We start from the raw sequence: 22134 nt of genomic DNA, 5'->3' as shown, positions 1-22134 counted from the left end.
TATTATTACTTTAAAAAAAAAGTCAAACTACTATGAATTGGTGTCATCTACTAAACTGCCAACACATCTTAGCATATTGAAATACACTGCTTAACTGAAAGATAAATCCTAGCTAAAGCATCTATAACCCCACACTCTACCAATTTAAAAGTCTATATAGCTAAATGTAAACATGCTTGACTTGCCAGGACACCGGATGCTCATTTAGGAAATAAATGATTTATTGTATTAGGCTAAACAAACCATGAAGAGAAATTTAAATGAGAAAGGAGTCAAACTCAAAATAAAAACTATCTGAAGAAAATATCACAAAAATACATCCGTATGTATGAATATGGCAGACATGAATTATTTAACATTACAGTATTTGTTAAAATTATTAACAAAAAGTCTTCACATGTGCCAGACCGTGCATTTCATTCAACAAATATTTACTAAGTCTAGTATAAGCTCTGCACTGCTCAGAGGCTGGGATAAATGTGCAAGCCAAAACAGACACTGTTTCTGCCCTTGAGAGATTTATAGGTTAGAGAAAAAAATTACATGATTGCACAAATCTATATATAATTTATGGCTAAAATGAAGGTGCTCAGCACTCTTTACTCAGACCCCTCTTTCTGTTAAGGATATCAATAAAGGCTTTCACAAGGAAAGGACAATCAAGCGTAGAAATGAAAGATGAAGACAAAAGTCAGTCAAGAGCTTCTCAGAGGAAGCAGTATGTGCACAGGCCTTGTGACAGGAGGGAATATGGAGAACTTAAGGAACCAAACAAAGGCCAGCATGACTGGAGCACAGAGAGGAGAGAGAGAGTAGACAGAGATGGAGCTAGGAACACATGGGCCAGACCTTTGGGGCCTCATAAGCTACAAGGATTTTACTCTTTCCCCTAATAATACTCAGAAGCCATTACAGCATTTTGAGCAGTAAAAAGATGTGATCAGACTTGAGTTGTAAAGCAACAATTCTGGATATATGTGAAGAACAGACGGAGCAGATGCAAGGAGAATACTTAGGAAGCTACAGCAAAAAGCCTGGTGAAAGATGGTGATAGCTTGGATTGGGAGTACTAAGACTCACTGTTTGCCAGCAGAGCAGATCTTAAATATTCTCACCACAAAAGAGAACTGGTAATTACGGGATCTGATGAGACTGTTAGCAAATGCTATGGGGATAATCATTTTACATACAGAAGTGTATCAAATCAACATGTTGTACACCTTGCATTTACGTTATAAGTCAGTTATATTTTGATAAATCTGCGGGGGGGACAAAGACTAATAGGAGGTCACATCAGGCAGTGGGGACAGAGAATACATAACTATGCTGTGCAATATGGCACCCACTAGCCACATGTGACTATTTAATTTTTTAAAAATTAAAATTAAATTTAAAAATCAGTACCTAAGTCATACTAGCCACATGTCAAGTGCTCAACAACCAGAGGCATCTACCATATTGCACAACACAGATATAAAATATTTCTATCAACATGGAAAGTTATATCAGACAGCACTGGGAAGAGTGAGAAAGAAACAGGCCTAAACCAAAGTGTGAAAAACTCTTAACAAACACTACCCAGAGAAAAGAAGACCCTGCAAAGGAATTGAGAATTTCCAGAAAATTAAAAAGAAAAGCAGGGGAGCACCTGGGTGGCTCAGTCTGTTAAGTGTTAGACTTCAGTTCAGGTCATGAATTCGAGCTCCAAATCAGGCTCCCTGCTGTCAGCATGAAGCCTCCTTTGGATCCTCTGTCTCCCTCTCTCTATCTGCTCCTCTCCAGCTCTGTCTCTCTCTCTCTCAAAAATAAATAAATATTAAAAACAAAAACAAAAAAAGAAAAAAAAGAAAATCAGGGACATGCTCTGATTCAGGAGCCAAGGAAAGGATATATTAATGGGCCCAATCAAGTCAAATGTCAATGTCCACTAAGATGAGGACTGAAAAAGGAATTATCTGATTTAGGATCAGGGAAATCTCGGGTGACCTTATCAAGAATTATTTTGTTGTGGAGCGCCTGGGTGGCTTAGTTGGTTGGGCAGCTAACTCTTGATTTCAGCTCAGGTCATGATCTCATAGTTTGTGAGTTGGGGTCCCACATCAGGCTTCGCAATGACAGCATGAAGCCTGCTCGGGGTTCTCTCTTTCCCTCTCTGCCCCTCCCTGCTCGTGTTCTTGCTCTCTCCCTCTCTCTCAAAAACAACTTGAAAAAAAGAAAAGGAAGTACTCTGTTGGACTGATCAAGGTGAAAGCTGAATTCTCTTGGGTTAGAGAGTGAGTGGAAGGCATGAAACTGAGAAAGCAAAAATAGGCTATTCTTGGACAGAAAAGGACAAACTATAGAATAAATAGTGAGGCTAGAGATAAGGAAACAGCTGGAAGGGAATGTGGGTCAGAGGAAATTAAGATTAAGACTCCACATGTTTAAATGGTAGTGAGAGAGACTACCTCAAAGGGAATGATTCAATACAAATAATCAATATTGAAGATTCAAAAGAAAGTAGGAAGGGATGATTCCAAAGAACTATAGTCTCAACTTGGAAGAGAGGCACTTCCACCTTCTTAGCAAAAGGGAAGGTTATGCAGGTAGGTAGCAGTGTTTGGTAGCACACAGGTGAAGCTTTCCATCTTCTAGTAAGAAGCTGAGGCTGTCTATTGGCAGAGGTTCAGAGATCTGGAGAGAGCAGGGTGGTTTGCCTAAAGCTTATACAATTGTAATTTAAGAAAAAAGCATAAAATTACAAAATACAAAAGAATATAAAAGCAGGTACAGGGCTTTCAAAGGAGCCCATCTAAATGAGGGACCCTGAAGCTTAAGTGACCCTAGCTTTATAATGAATCTGACTTTGAGAGGAGCAAAATAAGGAGTAAGAAAGACCAGAGAGCTTAAGGAAGTATCACAAATTTGGGATGGAGCAAAAGGCAAGTAGAGGACTCATGCCCTGGGAGACAGGAGGCATAGCATGGGTGTGGAGAGAAGATGGGCATGCAGTACAGGAAAAACAGTGAGCCTTGTGCCTAAGACTTCTATGACTGAGCAAAGTTAGAAGGTGGCAGGTGAAAGGTGGAGAGTGATAGTTTAGCCAAATGCACAGAAGTTCTGCAGCAGCCAAGGGCATTGTGTTTTCATTTTTTTGTAAGCAGTGGAGTGAGAGCAAGGACACCAAAACCCACCTCCTGACCCAGCTATTTAAGGAATGAGAAATGAACTACTGCCAGCCCGAGAAGGCCTGGGTGGCTCAGTCCATTAAGTGTCTGACTCTTGATTTTGGCTCAGGTCATAATCTCAAGTTTCATAAGGTCAAGCCCTGCTTCAGTTCAGCAAGAAGCACGGAGCCTGCTTGGGATTCTCTCTAACTCTCCCTCACTCTCTGCTCCTCTCCCACTCATGCTCTCTCACTCTCTCAAAATAAATAAATAAACTTAAAAAAAAAAGAAAAACCTACTTAAGGCACATCTAGGTTTGCAGTTAAAGAGTTTTCATAAATTTTACTTCAATACTGTAAAGTTGTTTTATTTCACAATAAACTATATCCCAATTTGCTAAAATAACTTGCTAGCCATGCTTTTCTTATAATTTAAGGAAATAGAAAATAAAAATCTTACTGTACTTAAAAACAATCAAGATAGCTGTGACTGGTTTAAAAACATTGCCAACACACATGAATATAAATTATAAAAATATGAAAATACCTAGGAGTGCCTGGGTGGCTCAGTCGGTTGAGCCTCTGACTTCGGCTCAGGTCATGATCTCACAGTCTGTGGGTTTGAGGCCCGCATTTGGCTCTGTGTTGACAGCTCAGAGCCTGGAGCCTGCTTCAGATTCTGTGTCTCTCTCTCTCTCTCTAACCTTCCCCCGTTCATGCCCTGTCTCTCTGTCTCAAAAATAAATAAACATTAAAAAAAATTAAAAAAAAAAATATATATATATGAAAATACCTGAACATTGAAGTTGAGACAAAATCTGGGCACCTTCAAAGTGGTGGCTTGTCATCTTTAAATTAGGTTTGATACAACGAATAAAGCTTGCACCCTAGGAGAATAAAGATACTTTTTAAGACAATACAATAAGCATTCTTATTTTTCTATTTCTATGAACATCAGTAACTATCAAGCATGTTGCCATTAATATCTGAACCTCTTTTAAAATAATCACTAAAGAATCTAAAACTTAATTAGCATACTTTTAAAATTTCAAGCTTGGAATGAATTTCTGCATTATATACTAATGTTAGAAACATAGTACATTTTAGATTTGAGTACCAAAAATTGTGTTATTGTAAAAAGAAAAGTCTTTCATTGAAAAATATTTTAACATATTTAAATATAATACATTTTTCAGACTGACACATATATGATTTTATTCTACATTTAAGTATATTTATATGCTATATTTCTGTGGTAAGAAAATTTTCCTATAACAAGACAAAGTAATAAAATTATGCCTCTTAAAATTTAGACCAAAGTGGGGAAAAATAAGTCAACCTTTTTCATCATTCTGTAAGTCCCTAAGCTGCACCACTTCACATTTTAAAGTTCTGTTTGTTAAACAGCATTTTTTTAAAGCTTTTAAAGGCATTCATTTAGAATCAGTTATCGGATTACGTTGAATGATGCACAAAGAATATGGATATGTGCACAATGAACCTGTTGAGTATTAAAGTGAATATACCAAACAGCCAAATAACTGTTCCTTTTCAGAGCAGTCCCCTTAAAAAACTGAATAGTTATTTCAACAATGATGCTCACTGCAAACACTTTCAGAACACTTTCAGAACACTTTTTGGAAGTATCTTCTTATAAATCACAAAAGTACTCTCATTATTTGCCCTGTATTTGGTGTAATCTATATTTGGGCCATAAAGATAAAGGTAAAATACCCTCCTCATCAGACTTGGTTTTTAAAGATGTTTAGTTCCTAAGAGATAAATATTTGCAAACAATGAGAATATCTGCTAATGCTTCCAAAAGCAAGTCTAACAATAAATTAAACAATAACAGCATCAAAAGAATAAATATTTGGCTTTTCAAAATGACTACGTGAAAAGGAAGAATACCTGATTAAGTTCTGTAGATCTGTTTAAAAAATAAGCCTCGCCTTGAATCATGCCCACACAACCCACATATCATACTTCTTTCTCTGGTAAATTTTCCATTAAAAACCAGAGTGAACTACTAAAATGTCTAGTTAATTAAAAAAGGGGGGATATTGCCTCTATAACAGGACATAAAAATGTTATGTCCATTTTTTCCATGACAACACTGTCAGGCTGGAGAATGCTACTACTAGAATGATAAAATGAAAATGAATTACATGCATTATCTTTAATCCTAAAAAATATATTTTCTTTCTCCACATAAATAACTAATTATTTTCACTTTTCTGAAACTACAGGATAATCTGAATTGAGAAACATTTGAGAGAATTCTGTACATTTATAAAATAATGTGACTTCTCATATATATTTGACTTTCTTCAGAACAAGCCTAACCAAAATGACAACCATTTAAAAAACTAATTTTTTTAATGAGGGAATTCAGTTTTAAATTAATTTCTAATTATTCTATGTTTACTCTGTTTATTTGAGTAATTACTAACAGTAATTTCAGAGGACTATTTAAAAACTCTGAATTTTTTAAAATTTTACTCACAGTACTTCGAAGTTTATCCAGAAGCAGATTTAACTGTGTCTGCAGAAGAAAGCAAATCACTTTACTATTTCAAAAAGCAAAAGTACACAATGTCATAAGTTACCATTAGCTCTCCAACATTAGCATAAAATAACATGCAATAACATCAACATACAACACAGTGCAACTTAACAACTGATACATAAATTCTTTTACAGTAACATGCAAAATATATGGCTAATATGATGACAAGGACAGTAACTTATACTAGTCATACAGAACTTGTATAATTAAAAGACTGAAAATTAGCAATGCTATAAAATATACACACATACTTGCAGGCGGGATGAATGAGGGAAAAGTGTACAGGCAACAAAGGAAGTACATGAAAATGCAGGGGATGCATTCCATAACAGATCAACAGAGCTGTACTTAAATATGTAGCAAGCTGGGTGCAGTTTCTGTCACACTCCATTGAAGAATGAAGACATACTTAAAATACACACTAATGGTATTAGAAATGTTTTATATAACACTTATCATAAATGAAATTGTCCTGCCTGGCTGTCAAAACCCTCTTGGCTATTTTAAAATATTTTACATTCCAATTATTTTTAAAAGCTTGGACAATTTTCTCAAAAACAACTTGACAATGTATACTACAAGTTACTATATTTTCCTGTTTCTAATAATATTAACATTAAGTGACAGTAATTTACTCTGGTTTAATAATACATTAAAATCATGTTTTGCTTTACTTCTCTGCAAAGTAAATTATATAAAATTCTCATATCAATTTTATACTAAGATGCTTATTATACTACTTACAGAAGATAAATCCAGATGTAAATTCCTAAATTAACATTTTGGATCAATCCAATATGTTAATAATTATTATTTTTAATAATAGTCATTATTTAATAATAATATTTAATAATAGCTATTATTATTATTATTATTAATAATAGGTAGACTTACTGAATACTTTCTATGAGTCAGGCACTGCTCAAAGATTTTCACAGGAATGATCAGGTTCAAACCACAAACAATTCAAATTAAGTATGTATTATCAGCCTCATTTTTCAGGTAAAAGCATTAAGGCCCAGAGGGATAAATTACTTGCCTATGATCATGGAATGAGTAACAGTAAAGCCAAGATTCCAACAGTTCATTCTCTTACACATGAAACTACAGTATACTTCAGACATCATAGGCTTAAGTTATAAAAATGGAGTAAATTTCTGATTGGATTAAAAAAAACACAGTCACAACCCACTTATCTGGTTGACTGAGTTCTGACAACTTTAATCAATCTGGACCACAAACAACTGAAAAGCAAGTACGAGAGGCACTAATTTGAAAAGAAAACAAATGTCACAAAGTCCATGCCTCTTAATCCATAGACTAAGCATGGTATTCTCCAAAAAATTGGAGATAAACTAATTCAGAAGAGAAGCAGCAAAAATAAACTTGAGAGAAGAGGGAAGACTGTCAATTATCAAGGAAGCAGTCAAGGACCATAAGGCATAAGGATAAACAGTTTTATGAAACTCATGCTCTATTTGTATTTTATTTTTAAACATACAAATATTCATGTATGTAACAATAGAGTAAGACTTCCATCAAAGAGGATTGTTTTCTAAATCACTAACAGTAAAAGAGTTATGTTTCAAATAACCTGAAAATGTTACTTTTCAGCAGAGAACCTGTGGTTCTCAGAAATGATGGGTAACTGAAGTCTTACTGTAAATGCTAGCCTGTTTTCTTTTATTGCCTTACGTAACTTGAATTTAACAAGCTATTCTACTATATTTTAAATTAAGAATTACTATTAATACATCATTTCAAAGTATCTCAACACATTTTTGAAAGCTATTAGTAATATCACTCAGTTATAGTTTTTTAGCAGTTTAATGTGCAAAATACATCCTATTGAATGTAAGTAATATTTAGGCATTTCATATCTCAACATAAAAGAATACTTTAATTCAAAGAATTTTTTTTTATTTTTTTTTTTTAATGTTTATTTATTTTTGAGAGAGAGAGACAGAGTGTGAGCAGGGGAGGGGTGGAGAAAGAGGGAGACACAGAATCGGAAGCAGCCTCCAGGCTCCGAGCCTGGACGCGGGGTTCGAACTCACAGACTGTGAGGTCATGACCTGAGCTGAAGTCGGACGCTCAACCGACTGAGCCACCCAGGCGCCCCCTTTAATTCAAAGAATTTTAAGAATGTTTTGTTTTTATTTATACTGTCTAAAATTTCAAGTATGTTCTTACAAGCAATACTACTATAATATTACATTATGCAAATAATAATATCCACTTCATATAGGCTAATATACTATTTTATACTAATCTGCTATCATGTGTCTATTCAGGAATTTCAAAATATAAAAATAAGAGAAAAAATATTGCTCAAGAGAATTAGGAACTCATAATGAATATAACTTATAACAAAGTTAAAGAATTTTTATTCAATTACTTGTAAAGTATTATAAACTTCCTCCTATATTTATATATACTTTAAAAAAAATCTAGGTTTATAAACATGATTTCATCGAGATAGTTAATTAGAGCCCATTTCTATCCACAAGGGATTTCAGGAGGCTTACATTGTTGCTATTGTTATAGTATTCTGATGTTTAAAGAGTTTCTAATTACATCATTTTTAATATTTAAAGTACACATAATAGAAGGCATATGCAGAGGTTTTTTGTATATACAACAATACTTTGTGAAGATGTATACAAGAGAAATTAACTCTATGTCTTTGTTCTATTTATAATTTTTTATTCATTAAACTTGTGATAGAAAAGTTTTTAAATTACCTTTTTCTATGCTAAATACTCAACAATTAAAACCAATTCATGTTCCATTTCTAAGACACATCATGTGTCAATTCCCTGTCAGACCTCAAAGAATAAATTTTTGATCTAAAATTAATAAAACAAATGAGATGTTCTTCAATGTTAAATAAGCAGTTTGAAGGGTTTGTCACACAGAGCATTTATCTTTTACAAAGTTATCAAAAGCTTTAATCAAATTTTAGTGTAAAACACAGTGAGAGAAAACACATTGAAAATAAATTAAAAACTAAATTAATAACTTGAGACGGGCTCTTTTTAACATGGCAGCCATTCTACAAATGAGAGTCCAGGAAGGTGATCATTTACCTGAAGCCCCTGGCTGTGCCTGCTTTTCCTCTCTCAACTCAACTAGTCCTCTCTAGCCATCCCGAGCTGGACTACTCCAACTAAAACAAAACTGCTGAATGAGGAAGGAAACAGAAAACACATGGGAAAGAGAAGGTTTGAAGGTCAACCAAACAGTAAGCAGAAGCAAGAACATTAGGAGAAGCAGGTATGAATCAGATACGTTAAGCAACAAGAAAGAACAGACTCATAAGATTTTAAGAATTTCTGTATGTTCAATTACTACACCTATTTTATGTTATTTTGTATACAAATATCAACAATGCAGGGTCTGCTCTTGCACTTCACTCATGGGATTTCTGACAGTGATCTGCATTATCCTCTGTAAAGTACAAAACAATATATTTTACTTGAAATGCACTAAAAACAAATTTTCAAATAACAAATTTAACACAAATACCTTAAACTTGTTTCCCACACTGATGAAGCTAAGTTTTCCTGCTTTTTGTTTAGTATCTTTGTTGTTGTTTGTAGATGATTCAAATAATTCTCGTATAAATTTATCCCTGGATTCACATATTAAGGATTCAAGAGACATATGTAAAGCATCATTATTTTTTTCCACAAATTGGGTCTGAAAAATAAAGCAAACAGGAATGATTCAGTCCATCCTTTGGTAATATCCCTTGATACAGCTCTGCTCAACAGAATTTCTGAGATGACAAAACTGTTGCGCATCTGCACTGTCCAACACAGTCCCCACACATGAAGTGTGCCCAGTGTACTGAGGAACTGAATTTTACATTTTATTAAATTTAAACTGAAATAACCAGATGTGGCTGGAGGTTAACATTATGTGCAGCGCAACTTCAACTTCAAATGGTTTTCTCTTAGTAAAAGTCACACTCACTGTTTCATAGCACACTGCCCCTGCAAAATGCCTGATAATGAAGCCTTCATCATCTCTGATGTTCCTATGGACTGCCAGCTTAGATTTTCTGGGTATCTGAAAAGAGTACATGCATTAGTTATTAAATTATCAAAAACACATTACATAATCTCCTTAGAAAACATCTGGGATGTGAAACAGTTAAAATTACATGGGAATTTTTCACACTTCACACAATTATACTGCCTCTGAAACACCTAGTAAGCTTTAGACTACCAATGAAATGTAGCAAGTATTTGGTTGTAATCTCTCAAAAAAGAAAAAAATGAGTCAGACAAAAATAAACACTGTAAATATGCAAAACAATAGGCACTTTATAAAGTTAACTGCCTATGTCTAAAGTAGTGGTTCTTGACTTAACTGGTGAATTAACTGGAAAACTTTTAAACCCCCTAAAGCCCGTATCATTTACGTCAGGTGATTTGAAGGTACAACCAAGGTTGAGAGGCACTGTTCTAAAAAACATCTGAAATCAGTACTTCTCCCACTTTTAAAACTATACATCCTAACATGTTTATACAATGAGCCTGAATCTATCTGAAGAACACTGAATCATTTTAGGGCTATACTATCAGTGACAATATCTCATATTTAAAAGTTTCCAAAATGTCTTCACATAAAAGAATATATATGACCCTCAAAATAACCTTAGGATAAGAAAGACAACCTCATTTAAAAATGAAAAAACTAAGACTTTGAGAACATTACCAGGCTTTTTCTAGGTGAGAGGGATAGCAGAGCACAGAGCCTCTTCTTTGTGAGGTGATACACCAGTATAAGCCAGAACAAGGGCCCTGGAGTCAAAATGCCCAGCCTGATTCCCAAATCCACCACTTCCTTACTGTGCTACACATGACTGGTCACTTAACCTGTCTATGTACATCTCCCCATCTCTAGCATGGGCATACAAACAGGATCTACCCCAGAGATTATGAGTATTAAATAAAATAACTTAAGTAAAACCTTCAGATGACTGGCACATAGGAAGTGCTCAATAAATGGCTATTATTACTTTTATTTCCAAAGAATTACAACAAAAGTAATGGCTTATAAAAATTAGAATTTACTGTCTTGCTCTTGTTCTCTTTGAAGACAAGCAGCCAAAGTCCATTCTTGATGTTTTAGCTTGTTGTCCTTGTAGTCATATGTACTATATAACTCAGGGTTCTCTGAGGCCCTGGTCACAATTTTGTTGACTAGCAATCTGTACTCTTGGTAAAGCAAGCTGGTCACAACAAAGACTAGTGAACAGTGAATATATAGGACCGGATATATATCTTCAATCTTAGCAAAAGTTTTGGTGAGGATTCGTATCACTTGATTTCTATCTCCACTGAAGAGACACAGGCTCTGCATTATAAGAAATATTTAAGGACATAGAAGAACTCCAAGTCAGTGGGGCACGTGGTTGCTACATTCAGTCCCTAGAGAAGGTTATCACAACTACATCAACTTTTCAAGTAAATACATTCAACCTGTTTACCTAACACATTCTTAACTTAGTTAATGATGTAAGGAAACAAGAATACTAGTCTTCATTCAGTTCCGCTCCTGGATCCATCAAAGCAATGACTGATATACTATGGTACAATTTCAAAATAATAAACAGTATGGGAGCCATCTGCAAGTCTAAGCAGGTTTACTTTTCTTCTTTCCTCCCTTTCTTTCTTGGTTATTCTCTGTAAGATAAGGCAGCACCTATCTTCCTGGATGAAATTAACATCCGTATTTTTCTGTGCTAATTGGGCACAAGGATGCAGCTGTCTTTGTATTACCTCAAGGGATGATGGTCAAGTGTAAAGATAAACACAGAATTAGGTGAACCCAGGAAACACTTCAATAGCCTCAGGGTCCAGCCTCATGAAGAAAGCCCTACTGTTCACTGGTATAAGGATTCAAGCACAGCTCTATGACCCAACAGCAGTTCAGGGAACCAGGTCCTCTAACCCCTTCAGAAGTGTACTTCTCATTTATTTCCACTGATCTCTGTTTTTCCCTGTAGTTAATTTTTCTACTGCTTCAGTTCTGTGTCTCTGAGTATATTTCCCATTCAAAAGTCCCTAGGAAAGAGCATCAAAATAAATTGGCTACCCATTATCTAATATGGATTGCTTGCACAAGTCAGACTCTAAGCCATAAACTTTATTACTGGTCTTACAAATGTGCAGACTGGTGGCTGCTTGTGATTCTAGATGCTAACCCCTGGAACATGATCCAGGTCACATGACAGAAGCAAAGGAAATGGTGTCCATTTTGCTAGAAGGAAGAACATAAAAATAGCAAGTAAACCTGTTTATCCATTTTAGATAGATGAAATGTACTTTCCATCCAGCTAAAACGGCGTTCATTAGAGAGATCATCATCCAAGATACACATATATAAACTAAGGGCCTATCTATAGAGGATGCTGTGCTGGATAAATTATAGTTTTTCTAAGCCCCATATAATTTATTATTCTAATTACTTAATATGCAACATCTTTCTAAAGGTTTCTCTTCCCACCACAGGGTCTCAATTTTGGAATGGCAAACTCACAGTGAGTCGGAAATGTTCTTTGTGTTTCTGGTGAACTGCAGATGTAAAGTGTTGATCACTTGGCTGGGGAAGGCGATTTTCTTCATCTAAAATATCCAGTATCCCCACTAATTTTGATTCAATTAAATCTATTCCAAAAAAAGTCAAAATATGACAGGGTAAAAACATTTTAAGGATATGTGAACAACTTACTGATTATAAATTTAAAGGACTGGTCAGAAGTAATGTAACAGATGATTGTATTGTAAGTATCTTCACAGGCTATAGAAAGCAGATAGATTTTATTTCAGATTTAGCAATCTATCAGAAAGTAACATCATAAACAGGTTTCCCCCACTATGGAAAAGTTGCTTTATGCCACTTCACTTTTACAAAAGGCCTATATTAGTACCTGCTTTCATAGAAAGAAACCCAAAAAGAATTTTCGCATTTGCAAAATGGTAACTGCTTCTCTGATTTACACTATTTTGGTTTATGAAAAGTTTCATAAAAATGTTGATAGCAGGGGAAACTAATATAGGTTCTAGAAAAACAAGTTCATAAACATATGATTAATGTAAAACCATTCCAATTTGTAAGTTTGGATGAGAAGCTAAGGAACCAAAAATTCCTCCTCTTCCATATGATATCTACATTCAAAATGAAGTAAAAGTACAGAAGCTTTTTCATACTTAGCTTTTAAAATCTACTTTTCAATAGTGATTCAAATGCCTTCCAACAAAACTTCAGTAACAGGACATTTTTATGCTCCCTTCATGTTGTTTGAATTTCTTGCTTGTACAAAATAACTATAAAGTGCTCAAATACAGTATATAGAAACTACTAAATGGGACAGACTTCAAAAGCCATAGGATGTAAGAAGAGAAATCAAAATTCGAACTGCATTGCTCAAAGAATGATGCTTTTTAGGCAACTGGTGATGGTGAAGGGGGGGCATGCAGAACTAAACCATAAATGAGTATTTTGATAGGTGTAGAAGGATATGAAAGTGTGCTGAAAGATAAATGGCAGGGGAGGAATTCCAGCCAAGATATCGAATCACAAAATCAAAGGCACACAGATCTGAGAAAAGCTGTGATATGTAAAGGCAATGCTCAGTGAGCCAACTAGCATGTAAGTGCTTTGAAAAGTTGTGCCAATGTGAAGCATTATTATTATTATTATTATTATATTACACTATCTTGTCCAAATGTAGCATGAGTTACTGACTCCATTGTGAAATGAGTTTGCAAAAGACAAAGTTTGACCAACAGTTGATTTTAGAGATGAGGTGGGAAAGAAAAGGAAGATTAAGCACTAGCTCAGAGGTGAGAGAAAAAGGTTTCTTTACTGATAAAAACAGACAAGAAAAACAAAGACCCTATTCTCCTACTGCACAGCATTATCTGGATATGACTCATGAAACTTGTGAGACCAACTTTCAATTGGCCAGAGGGTGCTGCCAAAGCAGGGAACAGAAATAAGGGAACTGCAGAACCACAGAGCCAAACACTGAAAAACCTCACTTGGAGCCTGGCTAACATGGGTTTCCTTAGGTGAGTAATTCATCCCTTTACTACTTAAGCAGTTTAGTTTCCTTCTTTTTTATTTATTTTATTTTTTTTTAAATGTTTGTTTATTTTTGAGAGAGAGAGACAGAGACCAAGCGTGAGCGGGGGAGGGGTAGAGAGAAAGGGAGACACAAAATCTGAAGCACGTTCCAGGCTCTGAGCTGTCAGCACAGAGCCCGATGCGGGGCTCAAACCCATGAACCGTGAGATCAAGACCTGAGCTGAAGCCCAATGCCTAACCAACTGAGCCACCCAGGCACCCCTGTTTCCTTCTTAAGTTACTCACGTTAGGTTTAAGAACAAAAATATTGATCACAGCAAACAGAAAAAATTTTAGGAAAACTTTCAACATACTGAATTTGATGCCTTGGTAGGAAAAATAAATTCCCAGTAGTACCAGAGAAGTAAAACCTCTCCAATACCACAGCTTCAAGTCCTATAACTAGTAATATCAATCACAGAGCACAGAAAAATTACTAGTAAAAGCATTCACTATATCTTCCCATAGTTCCCAAAAGTGGAATAAAAAAACATACCTATACAGTCCTGATTATCCACATAATGCACTTCATTAACACCTAAACCTTCTTTTTGATAGAGTTCTTGTTCCTAAAATGAAATAATCATAATCATAGATATGGAAATACTGTATAAGAAATGGCTTGTTTTGTGCCACTTCTGATCATAACATTTACTGATTAGTCCAGAGTACAAAGGTTCATACCAATAAGTTCAGGAGCTAAAGAGACTTACAAAACATTAGGGAAGATAAATCCTTGTCCCTAAAGCAATATGAAGTCAGAAATTAAATGGCCAACATATGATTTACATATGTGGAAATTTTCCCTCCTGCAGATAAGCATATTTTTCTTGAAATATGCAGACCTGTTTATAACCATTCAAAAGCAAGGAAATACCAAGGCTTTGAAATATCTTTAGCAATTTTAAATTCATTTTTTAAATTTAATTTTACTTTATTTTAGAGAGGGAGAGAGCACGAGCAGGGGAAAAGGGCAGAGGGAGAGAGAGAACCCCAAGGAGGTCTTATGTTCAGCATGGAGCCCGACATGAGATCATGACCTGAGTCAAAATCAGGAGTCAGACGCTCAACCAACTGAGCCACCCAGGCACCCCGTTAGCAATTTTAAAGTCAAACTTCTCAGTAAAATAGACCAAGAGTTAACGAACTTTTTCTGTAAAGGACCAGACAGTAAATATTTTCAGCTGTGGGCCATAGTGTCTTTTTTTTTCTTAAATATGAAATTTATTGTCAAATTGGTTTCCATACAACACCCAGTGCTCATCCCAAAAGGTGCTCTCCTCAATACCCATCACCCACCCTCCCCTCCCTCCCACCCCCAATCACAGAAGTCCATGAGGGAGGGGAAGAAAAAAAAAGAGGTTAGAGAGGGAGGGAGACAAAGCATAGTGTCTTTGTCAAAACTACTTAATTATGCCACTGCAGCACAAAAGCAGCCACAGATAACAGTAAATGAAAAAGCATGGCTGTGTTCCAATAAAACTTCATTTACAAAAATAGGCAGCATGTTGGATTTCTCCCAAAGGCCAGAGTCTACCAACCCCTGAAATTTACAGAAGAATGTAAAATCCGGCTGTGATAATTTTTAAAAGTTTAAAGAAGAGCTAAACAAACTAAACTGTTTTAGTCCTAAACTGTTGTCCAAAGACAGGAGAAATTTCTTAACATATACAGACAAGCACTAAAATCAAGGAAACAGCAATTAATTGCAAATGGGTTCTAGTATCTACACAGTGATATATATAAGGAATATATTACTGGGAAAAATAAGTGTAATTTGGAAAAATAATTTACAAATTAAAGTTGAGTTCCTAGACTAAGTCTGGTATCTTCTTAAAATTAAAAAAAAAAAAAAAGGATTTTACTACAGATGGGTGAGCAACAAAATGAGTGTAGGTTGACATGTATTTTAATCTTTTTTTCCCGAATGCTTAAATATTTCCTCCCACAAGATATACTAGAAAAGGTTTCTATCATTTTAGAAGTCCGTCCATTTGAGACACAATCTGAATTTGGAATTTGAAATCCAAACATTATTTTATTTTAAAGTTATTTATTTATTTTGAGAGAAAGAATCCCAAGCAGGCTCCACGCTGTTAGCACAGCACCTGACTTGGAGCTCAATCCTATGAACCATGAGGTCATGACCTGAGTCAAAATCAAGAGTCAGGACACACTTAACCAACTCAGCCACCCAGGTACCCCCAAACATTTATTTTAAGGAACTGTTAAAGAAATAAACATATATCAAGATACTGTTTCCTCGTTATGTTTCTAGATAAAGTTTGCTGGGCTGGCATGGAAGGGAAGAATTAGGGGAGGTTAAGTGAGAAGTACACATGTACAACTTCAAATAGTAATGGAAGAACTAACGTGGCTGGATAAAACATTTTCAGAGTAATTATCTTAACTGCTAAGTATTTGGTTTACCTGTTTATTTATGCCAGAACTGGCTTTAACTATAGTATACAAGTAAAAAGTATAAAAATGAATGTGCTGGGAAACCCACAAAGACAAAAACATAACAAACATGTGGGAAAAGATTAATGGAATGGGAACAGGAAAGAATACTTCACATTTCAGATCCAGATACAGTTAAGAACAGAACTGGAAAACAGCAATGCTAGTATGAGAAGAAAACAGTATTGTCAGTCAGGCAGCTGGAAGGTAGGTTCAGACCTGCAGCAGTCATTAAACTGCTCTGGAAATTCACTTTCTTCGTCTGTAAAATAAAAGGCTGAACTAGATCATTTCTAAGTTCCCTCTAACTCTACCATCCACATTCAGTAGAACATATCTCAAAAAGCACAAAGGAAGGAAAGTCAAGGGTACTGGTAGTTAAATACTGGAGAATTCAAACATAAGGTAAAAATGGGGAGCCTAATCACAAATCAATTGATCCAAACCTATCTTTACTTATTCTGCACTCTAAAGAATTATAACTTTCCTAGACTCGGGACTGTGAGTATTGGCCATGCCCACTTACTCACTAGGAGCAGTGGCAGCAAGCCCGTTCCTGGACCAGAGACTGGAGGCCAGCCGTAGGCACACCACTGACAGGCGCCTGGGCAGTGCACACAGTAGTGTGGCAGAGAATACAATGCCCAGAGGCACTCCAAGCAAATGGCCCCACTGTATCCCTCAATCTGGTGGCTTTCCTGACACACACAGAGAGAGGGTGAGCACGTAGCAGAGTGGGCAGAAGCAGAGAGACATAGAAGAAGGGTGGGAGATGCCAACGTCAGGGATAGAGTAGAAAGTTGTTTGGCAGTGGCAGAAGTAGGGGCAACAGACTCAGGAAAAGAAACAAATGAAATACCAAGTCTAGCAAAAGTCACTAGGAAGCAACAGATGTTCACTTCTGAGATGCCTATTAGGGTTTTTATTGGGTCCCTAAGCTTCCACTGTATCAACAAACACTTCTGTTGTGCCTGAGCAACAGCTAGCCCCTGGGGCCTTTTCTGGGCATCTCTGATCCTCTGGGCCACCTTACATATTATACCCCATCAACTGGGGCAGCATGCCTCTGTTCCTTGAAATTAAAATAGCTTAGGGGCGCCTGGGTGGCGCAGTCGGTTAAGCGTCCGACTTCAGCCAGGTCACGATCTCACAGTCCGTGAGTTCGAGCCCCGCGTCGGGCTCTGGGCTGATGGCTCAGAGCCTGGAGCCTGTTTCCGATTCTGTGTCTCCCTCTCTCTGCCCCTCCGCCGTTCATGCTCTGTCTCTCTCTGTCCCAAAAATAAATAAATGTTGAAAAAAAAAATTAAAAAAAAAAAAAAAAAAAAAGAAATTAAAATAGCTTAATGCAGTTCTTAAATTTAAATTGTAATGGCAATTACCTCCTTCAGAATCCTTTCATTAAAAAACTGTTGAAGCTTTTCATTGCAGTAGTTGATGCAAAATTGTTCAAAACTGTTATGTTCAAAGTACTCTGAAAATATAAAACTAGAGTCAAAAGTCATCATCAAATCAACTTCATACTATAAATTTATCTTTGGATAAAATTTTATTATGTCAATGCTTAATTTAAAATTAAGTAAAAAAATACATATATTTGCATTATACTCCCCAAATTCTCTTATTTCAAGACAAATTTTGTTAGGTATTTCAATTAAGTATTGAAAATAATTGCATTTTACTTAACAAAAAAGGTACACGTTAAAGGAGATAAATGTCATATCGTAAAAGATACAAAACGTAAACCACTTAAACCAGTTTCTTAAGCACAAGGTGTTAAAGCAATCTAAATTAACTGAAGAACAAAAGTGGCTTAAAAGACAAGTGCTTTAAATCTTTTTCTGTATAATCAGTAAAATTATAGTTAAAAAATATTACGAATACTCACTCATTTCTAAAGTAAAGAGACTGCATTACATTACCTCTAAGATCCCTGTAGCTCTAAAATGTTATGATTCTGTTATGTGCCTGTTACACTAAAACTGGTGCAGACCAGGAACCAATGTCTGAAGATTTTAAAATTTTACCTCAGTGATGAGTGTTTTTCTACCTTTGAACCAAAGGTAATAATTATAAATTTTTAAATATGTATCACATCAAAACCAAAATTCTACCCCTCCCCAAAAGTAAATACTCATACCTTCTCTTGGCAAAAGCAAACTACACAGGAGGAAAACACCATTCCGACGCAGCCAGAAGGAACACTCACATTGATAAAGCCCAATATAAAAATGGTCCGATTTACTTGGAGATTTTTACAAAACAGTCATTCACAACAATACATCTGGCACTCAGATGTTAGTGATTCTTTTCATTTCTGGTTGCACAGCTCCGTGGCTGTTCTCAAACATTTATCTTGAATATAAATTAATATATACTACCCTGAATATATATTTATATTTATATTATGTAGTTACATGTATAAAATATCTTTAATAAACATATTTATTTATTTGGTGAAAATTCATTGGAAATAGCAATCTGTTAACACTAGTGATGAATTTCTACACATAGCAATGAGTTTGGGTTATATGTTAGGTCAACTTATATCCAGCATTACATTGTAGTCAGTGGTTTTAATGACTTAATCCTCTTTATTAGTAGGACTCAAGACTTTACCTTTATTCAGTTGTATTCATTTAGGAGTATAGAGACATTTCCTAACTATAATGGTTTCAATCAACATGTTTTATTATTAGCATTAGTGTGACCAAAACCTGAGTTTTTCCTTTTGTTAAGCATCAGCTTCCTAATTAAATCATATTACAAAATGAAATGTAGATATGGACACATAACTGAAAACATATCAAGTGAAAGGTACTGCAAGGGAAAAAATGGTTCTTTTAATATTAGATATATGTGAAAAACTGAATAAAAAATAACATACAAATTCACAAACAAAACTATACTTACCAAAACCAGCAATATCTAGGACTCCAATAAAATAAGATGATGTTTCAAAAGGAAAACACTGATTTACTCTGTTGACCACATGATCAAAAAGATGGCTATAGACAGTCTTTGCCAAGGCATCACGAGCATTGTTTGCTTGCTCCACTTTCAAGGGTACCCTACAAAAGAAGACTATACCAATGAAAATTCTTTACAGTAATAATTGTGAAAATAATGCCAGATACCCAAGATCAAAGGGTATCTAAACACATTCACTGTGAAGAACAAAATAAATAGCTACAAAAGGTCATTTGTGAATAGGCACATTGTGAAATGAGGCAAGAAGCATACTAAAAGAACTATAGAAATTATCTACACATAGATAAAAAAAAATGTATTATTGAGTAAAAGAAGTTTAGGCTCAAACCACTGACGATCTTAATTTATACTTTATATGCTGAATATATAAAAAAATCATTCAGAGGAATAATCTTCCTTTTAACTTTCTTCAAACACAAAAGAAACTATTTAATTCAAGCTAAAGTTTGGCACCTTGTTTAACACTGGGAATAAATGCTTACATCTTAAAATTCAAACTGTCCAATTCTATTTAATATAAGTAACTATATGGTGTTTGTTACAGTATTTGATGTCGCAGACATAGACACACAGCCCTCTTCCTCAAGAAAGTTAAAATCTGATTAAGAAACTGCCATAAAAGTGAATTTTCAAATGCCTTGCTAAATGCTATCATAAAGGTAAGTATGGGGCACCACGAGAACACCAGAAAAATTGTCAAATTTGGAAGTAACCTTAAAAGTCTAAACTGGTTTTCCAACTTCCTGCAACAGAACCCTTTCGTAAGTGAATCCCATGTGAGCACTCCATACATAGAACACATAAAAGAAGTGCTTTGCAACAAAGGGGAAATGGAGGAAATGCTACCTGAAAATCACACACCTGTGCTTTATCCAGACTTTCCATGGACCCCAGAAATATTTCTAAGGCACCAAGCAACTGTATGGCACAACTATGCACCCTCCTTGCTAAGGTTTTCTTTATAATAATTTGGAATCAGCTTAGCAAATAATCAGGCTAAACGTATCTTGCTAATGTTTCCCGAAGTGTAAGAGCTACCAAATTATCTGAGTGGCTAAAAGTTTGTTTTTACATCCTCCCGGTTTAATTTGTTGAAAATCTTCCTGAAATATGTCACTAGAACTCACTCCCTGCCTTATTTAGCAAGGGATAGAGGATCTGACTGTTTCCCCCCGTAAGTGAAGATCTTACAGTGCCCCCAGAATGATGGCTGAATATCAAATTTATTTTATGTATCAAAAACAGAAATGTCTAAAACAAAATATTGAGCCTAAAATGTACAGATACCCAAACACAACCTAGAAATTCTTGGTTACAGATTTAAGAAATTCTGGCTAGACTCTTATTTTCTTGTCATTTGTAATTTCCTCTAAATGAAGAATCTGAGAGGTATGGGGAAATTACATTCGCTGAGTGTTTTACTAAAGTGAGTTCTCCTCAGTAAGTTTTAGAACAGGGGTGGCTGGGTGGCTCAGTCAGTTGACTGTCTGGCTCCTGATATTGGCTCAGGTCATGATGTCACGGTCTGTGGGATCAAACCCCATGTAGGGCTCCACACTGATAGTGCAAATCCTGTTTGGGATTCTCTCTCTCTCTCACAAAATAAATAAACATTAAAATAAAGTTAAAAAAACAAGTTTTAGAACATGCCATTTGTAAGGAAAATCACTTTTAAAATAAAATGGTCTGTTGCCTTCTGAAACTAAATAATGGTAATGGCTGCACAAGATTGTACATATACTAAAAAATACTAAACTGTACACTTCAAAAGAATGAATTATAATTAAAAAAAAAAAGAAAACCAGCTGTCCTGAAAAACTGAAAAAACATTGCCTAAAACAAATACTGATTAACATAATCAACTCATATTTTTGTAGCTGTACAAGTAAACCACTCTTACTTTATAAACTTCAAATCTGTGCCATGCAGCATATCTAGATGCAAGGAACAACTTTAAGAGCTGTGGAGGTCAGCATTTATTTATATAGATTACTGCAGTAAGATGCACAGAATTCTAATTATCGAGCACGTGTTTTAGAACATTATAATGAAATGAATCATCCAAAAGATCAACTTTAAATCTCCATGTTGTCAAAGAACGATATTTCCTTGACAAACAACAAGGCAGTACTTTTACAGAGCAATGAGTTAAGGAACTTACTTTATGACTGTTCCTTTGGTGCCCCCTGCTGTTGTTAGCATGACTCTTGTAGTTAAACTTACACGAAGATCATCTTGATCTAAACCCAGTAATTCAGCACAATATTCCAATGCCTGATTAGATTTATTCTTCAGATTACAACCACCTAATGAAAATACATTTAAATTTGAAATTAAAAGACATTATATTAAACTAGATTTTCAAGATCCATTTCTTAGAAGTAGACTTCACATATAAATCTATGGAATAGACCAGGTTTATCTGTGACTTATAATTTCACCTCACTTTTTCACCATCTTTGTCAGACATTCCTACTGCCAAGGTCAGTGGGAGATCCACACTTGAGGCAGTCCATGATATCTCATGGACTTCTGCTCATCAATATTAACCTGCCACTGTTTCATTTTTTATGACCCTGCAAGCAAAATACACTAATGATAGATTATAATCCTTGTAAATCTCTAGAGAAATATAGTAGCTTATCATTAAAATTCATACAATTCTTGAAAACTTCAAGACGTAACTGTAATGGCAAATGGTGGCACTTCAGTAGGTCAGTGTGGATGTCTGTCAACATATGAGGTTTTGTGTGTGTGTGTGTGTGTGTGTGTGTGTGTGTGTGTGTGGTGTGGTGTGCTGTGTGTCTGTGTGTACCCACGCATGCATATG

The 22134-nt window shown here is 35.3% G+C and overlaps 1 protein-coding gene across 3 annotated transcripts in view; it reads right to left on the bottom strand.

Annotated features, from left to right (window-relative positions):
* The window catches only part of MYO6 (myosin VI), a 147702-nt gene that overhangs the window by 30766 nt on the left and 94802 nt on the right, over positions 1–22134 (bottom strand). The window contains exons 13-21 of one of the 3 annotated variants that reach the window (XM_043591857.1): positions 21466–21610; positions 19227–19384; positions 17696–17787; positions 14353–14425; positions 12267–12394; positions 9693–9788; positions 9243–9416; positions 5652–5690; positions 3939–4032 (exon numbers count right to left, since the gene is read on the bottom strand). In XM_043591857.1, coding sequence (XP_043447792.1) covers positions 3939–4032; positions 5652–5690; positions 9243–9416; positions 9693–9788; positions 12267–12394; positions 14353–14425; positions 17696–17787; positions 19227–19384; positions 21466–21610 — 999 coding nt within the window. Of the gene's footprint in view, positions 1–3938; positions 4033–5651; positions 5691–8507; positions 8898–9242; positions 9417–9692; positions 9789–12266; positions 12395–14352; positions 14426–17695; positions 17788–19226; positions 19385–21465; positions 21611–22134 lie in introns of those variants that run through there. The other 2 variants (XM_043591856.1, XR_006298975.1) reach the window with 2 other exon arrangements.

This window comes from Prionailurus bengalensis, chromosome B2 (genome assembly GCF_016509475.1).
Source record: "Prionailurus bengalensis isolate Pbe53 chromosome B2, Fcat_Pben_1.1_paternal_pri, whole genome shotgun sequence".
NCBI lineage: Eukaryota > Metazoa > Chordata > Mammalia > Carnivora > Felidae > Prionailurus > Prionailurus bengalensis.
Note: the sequence above shows the minus strand (reverse complement) of the source record. Positions and strands in the feature narration are given on the sequence as shown.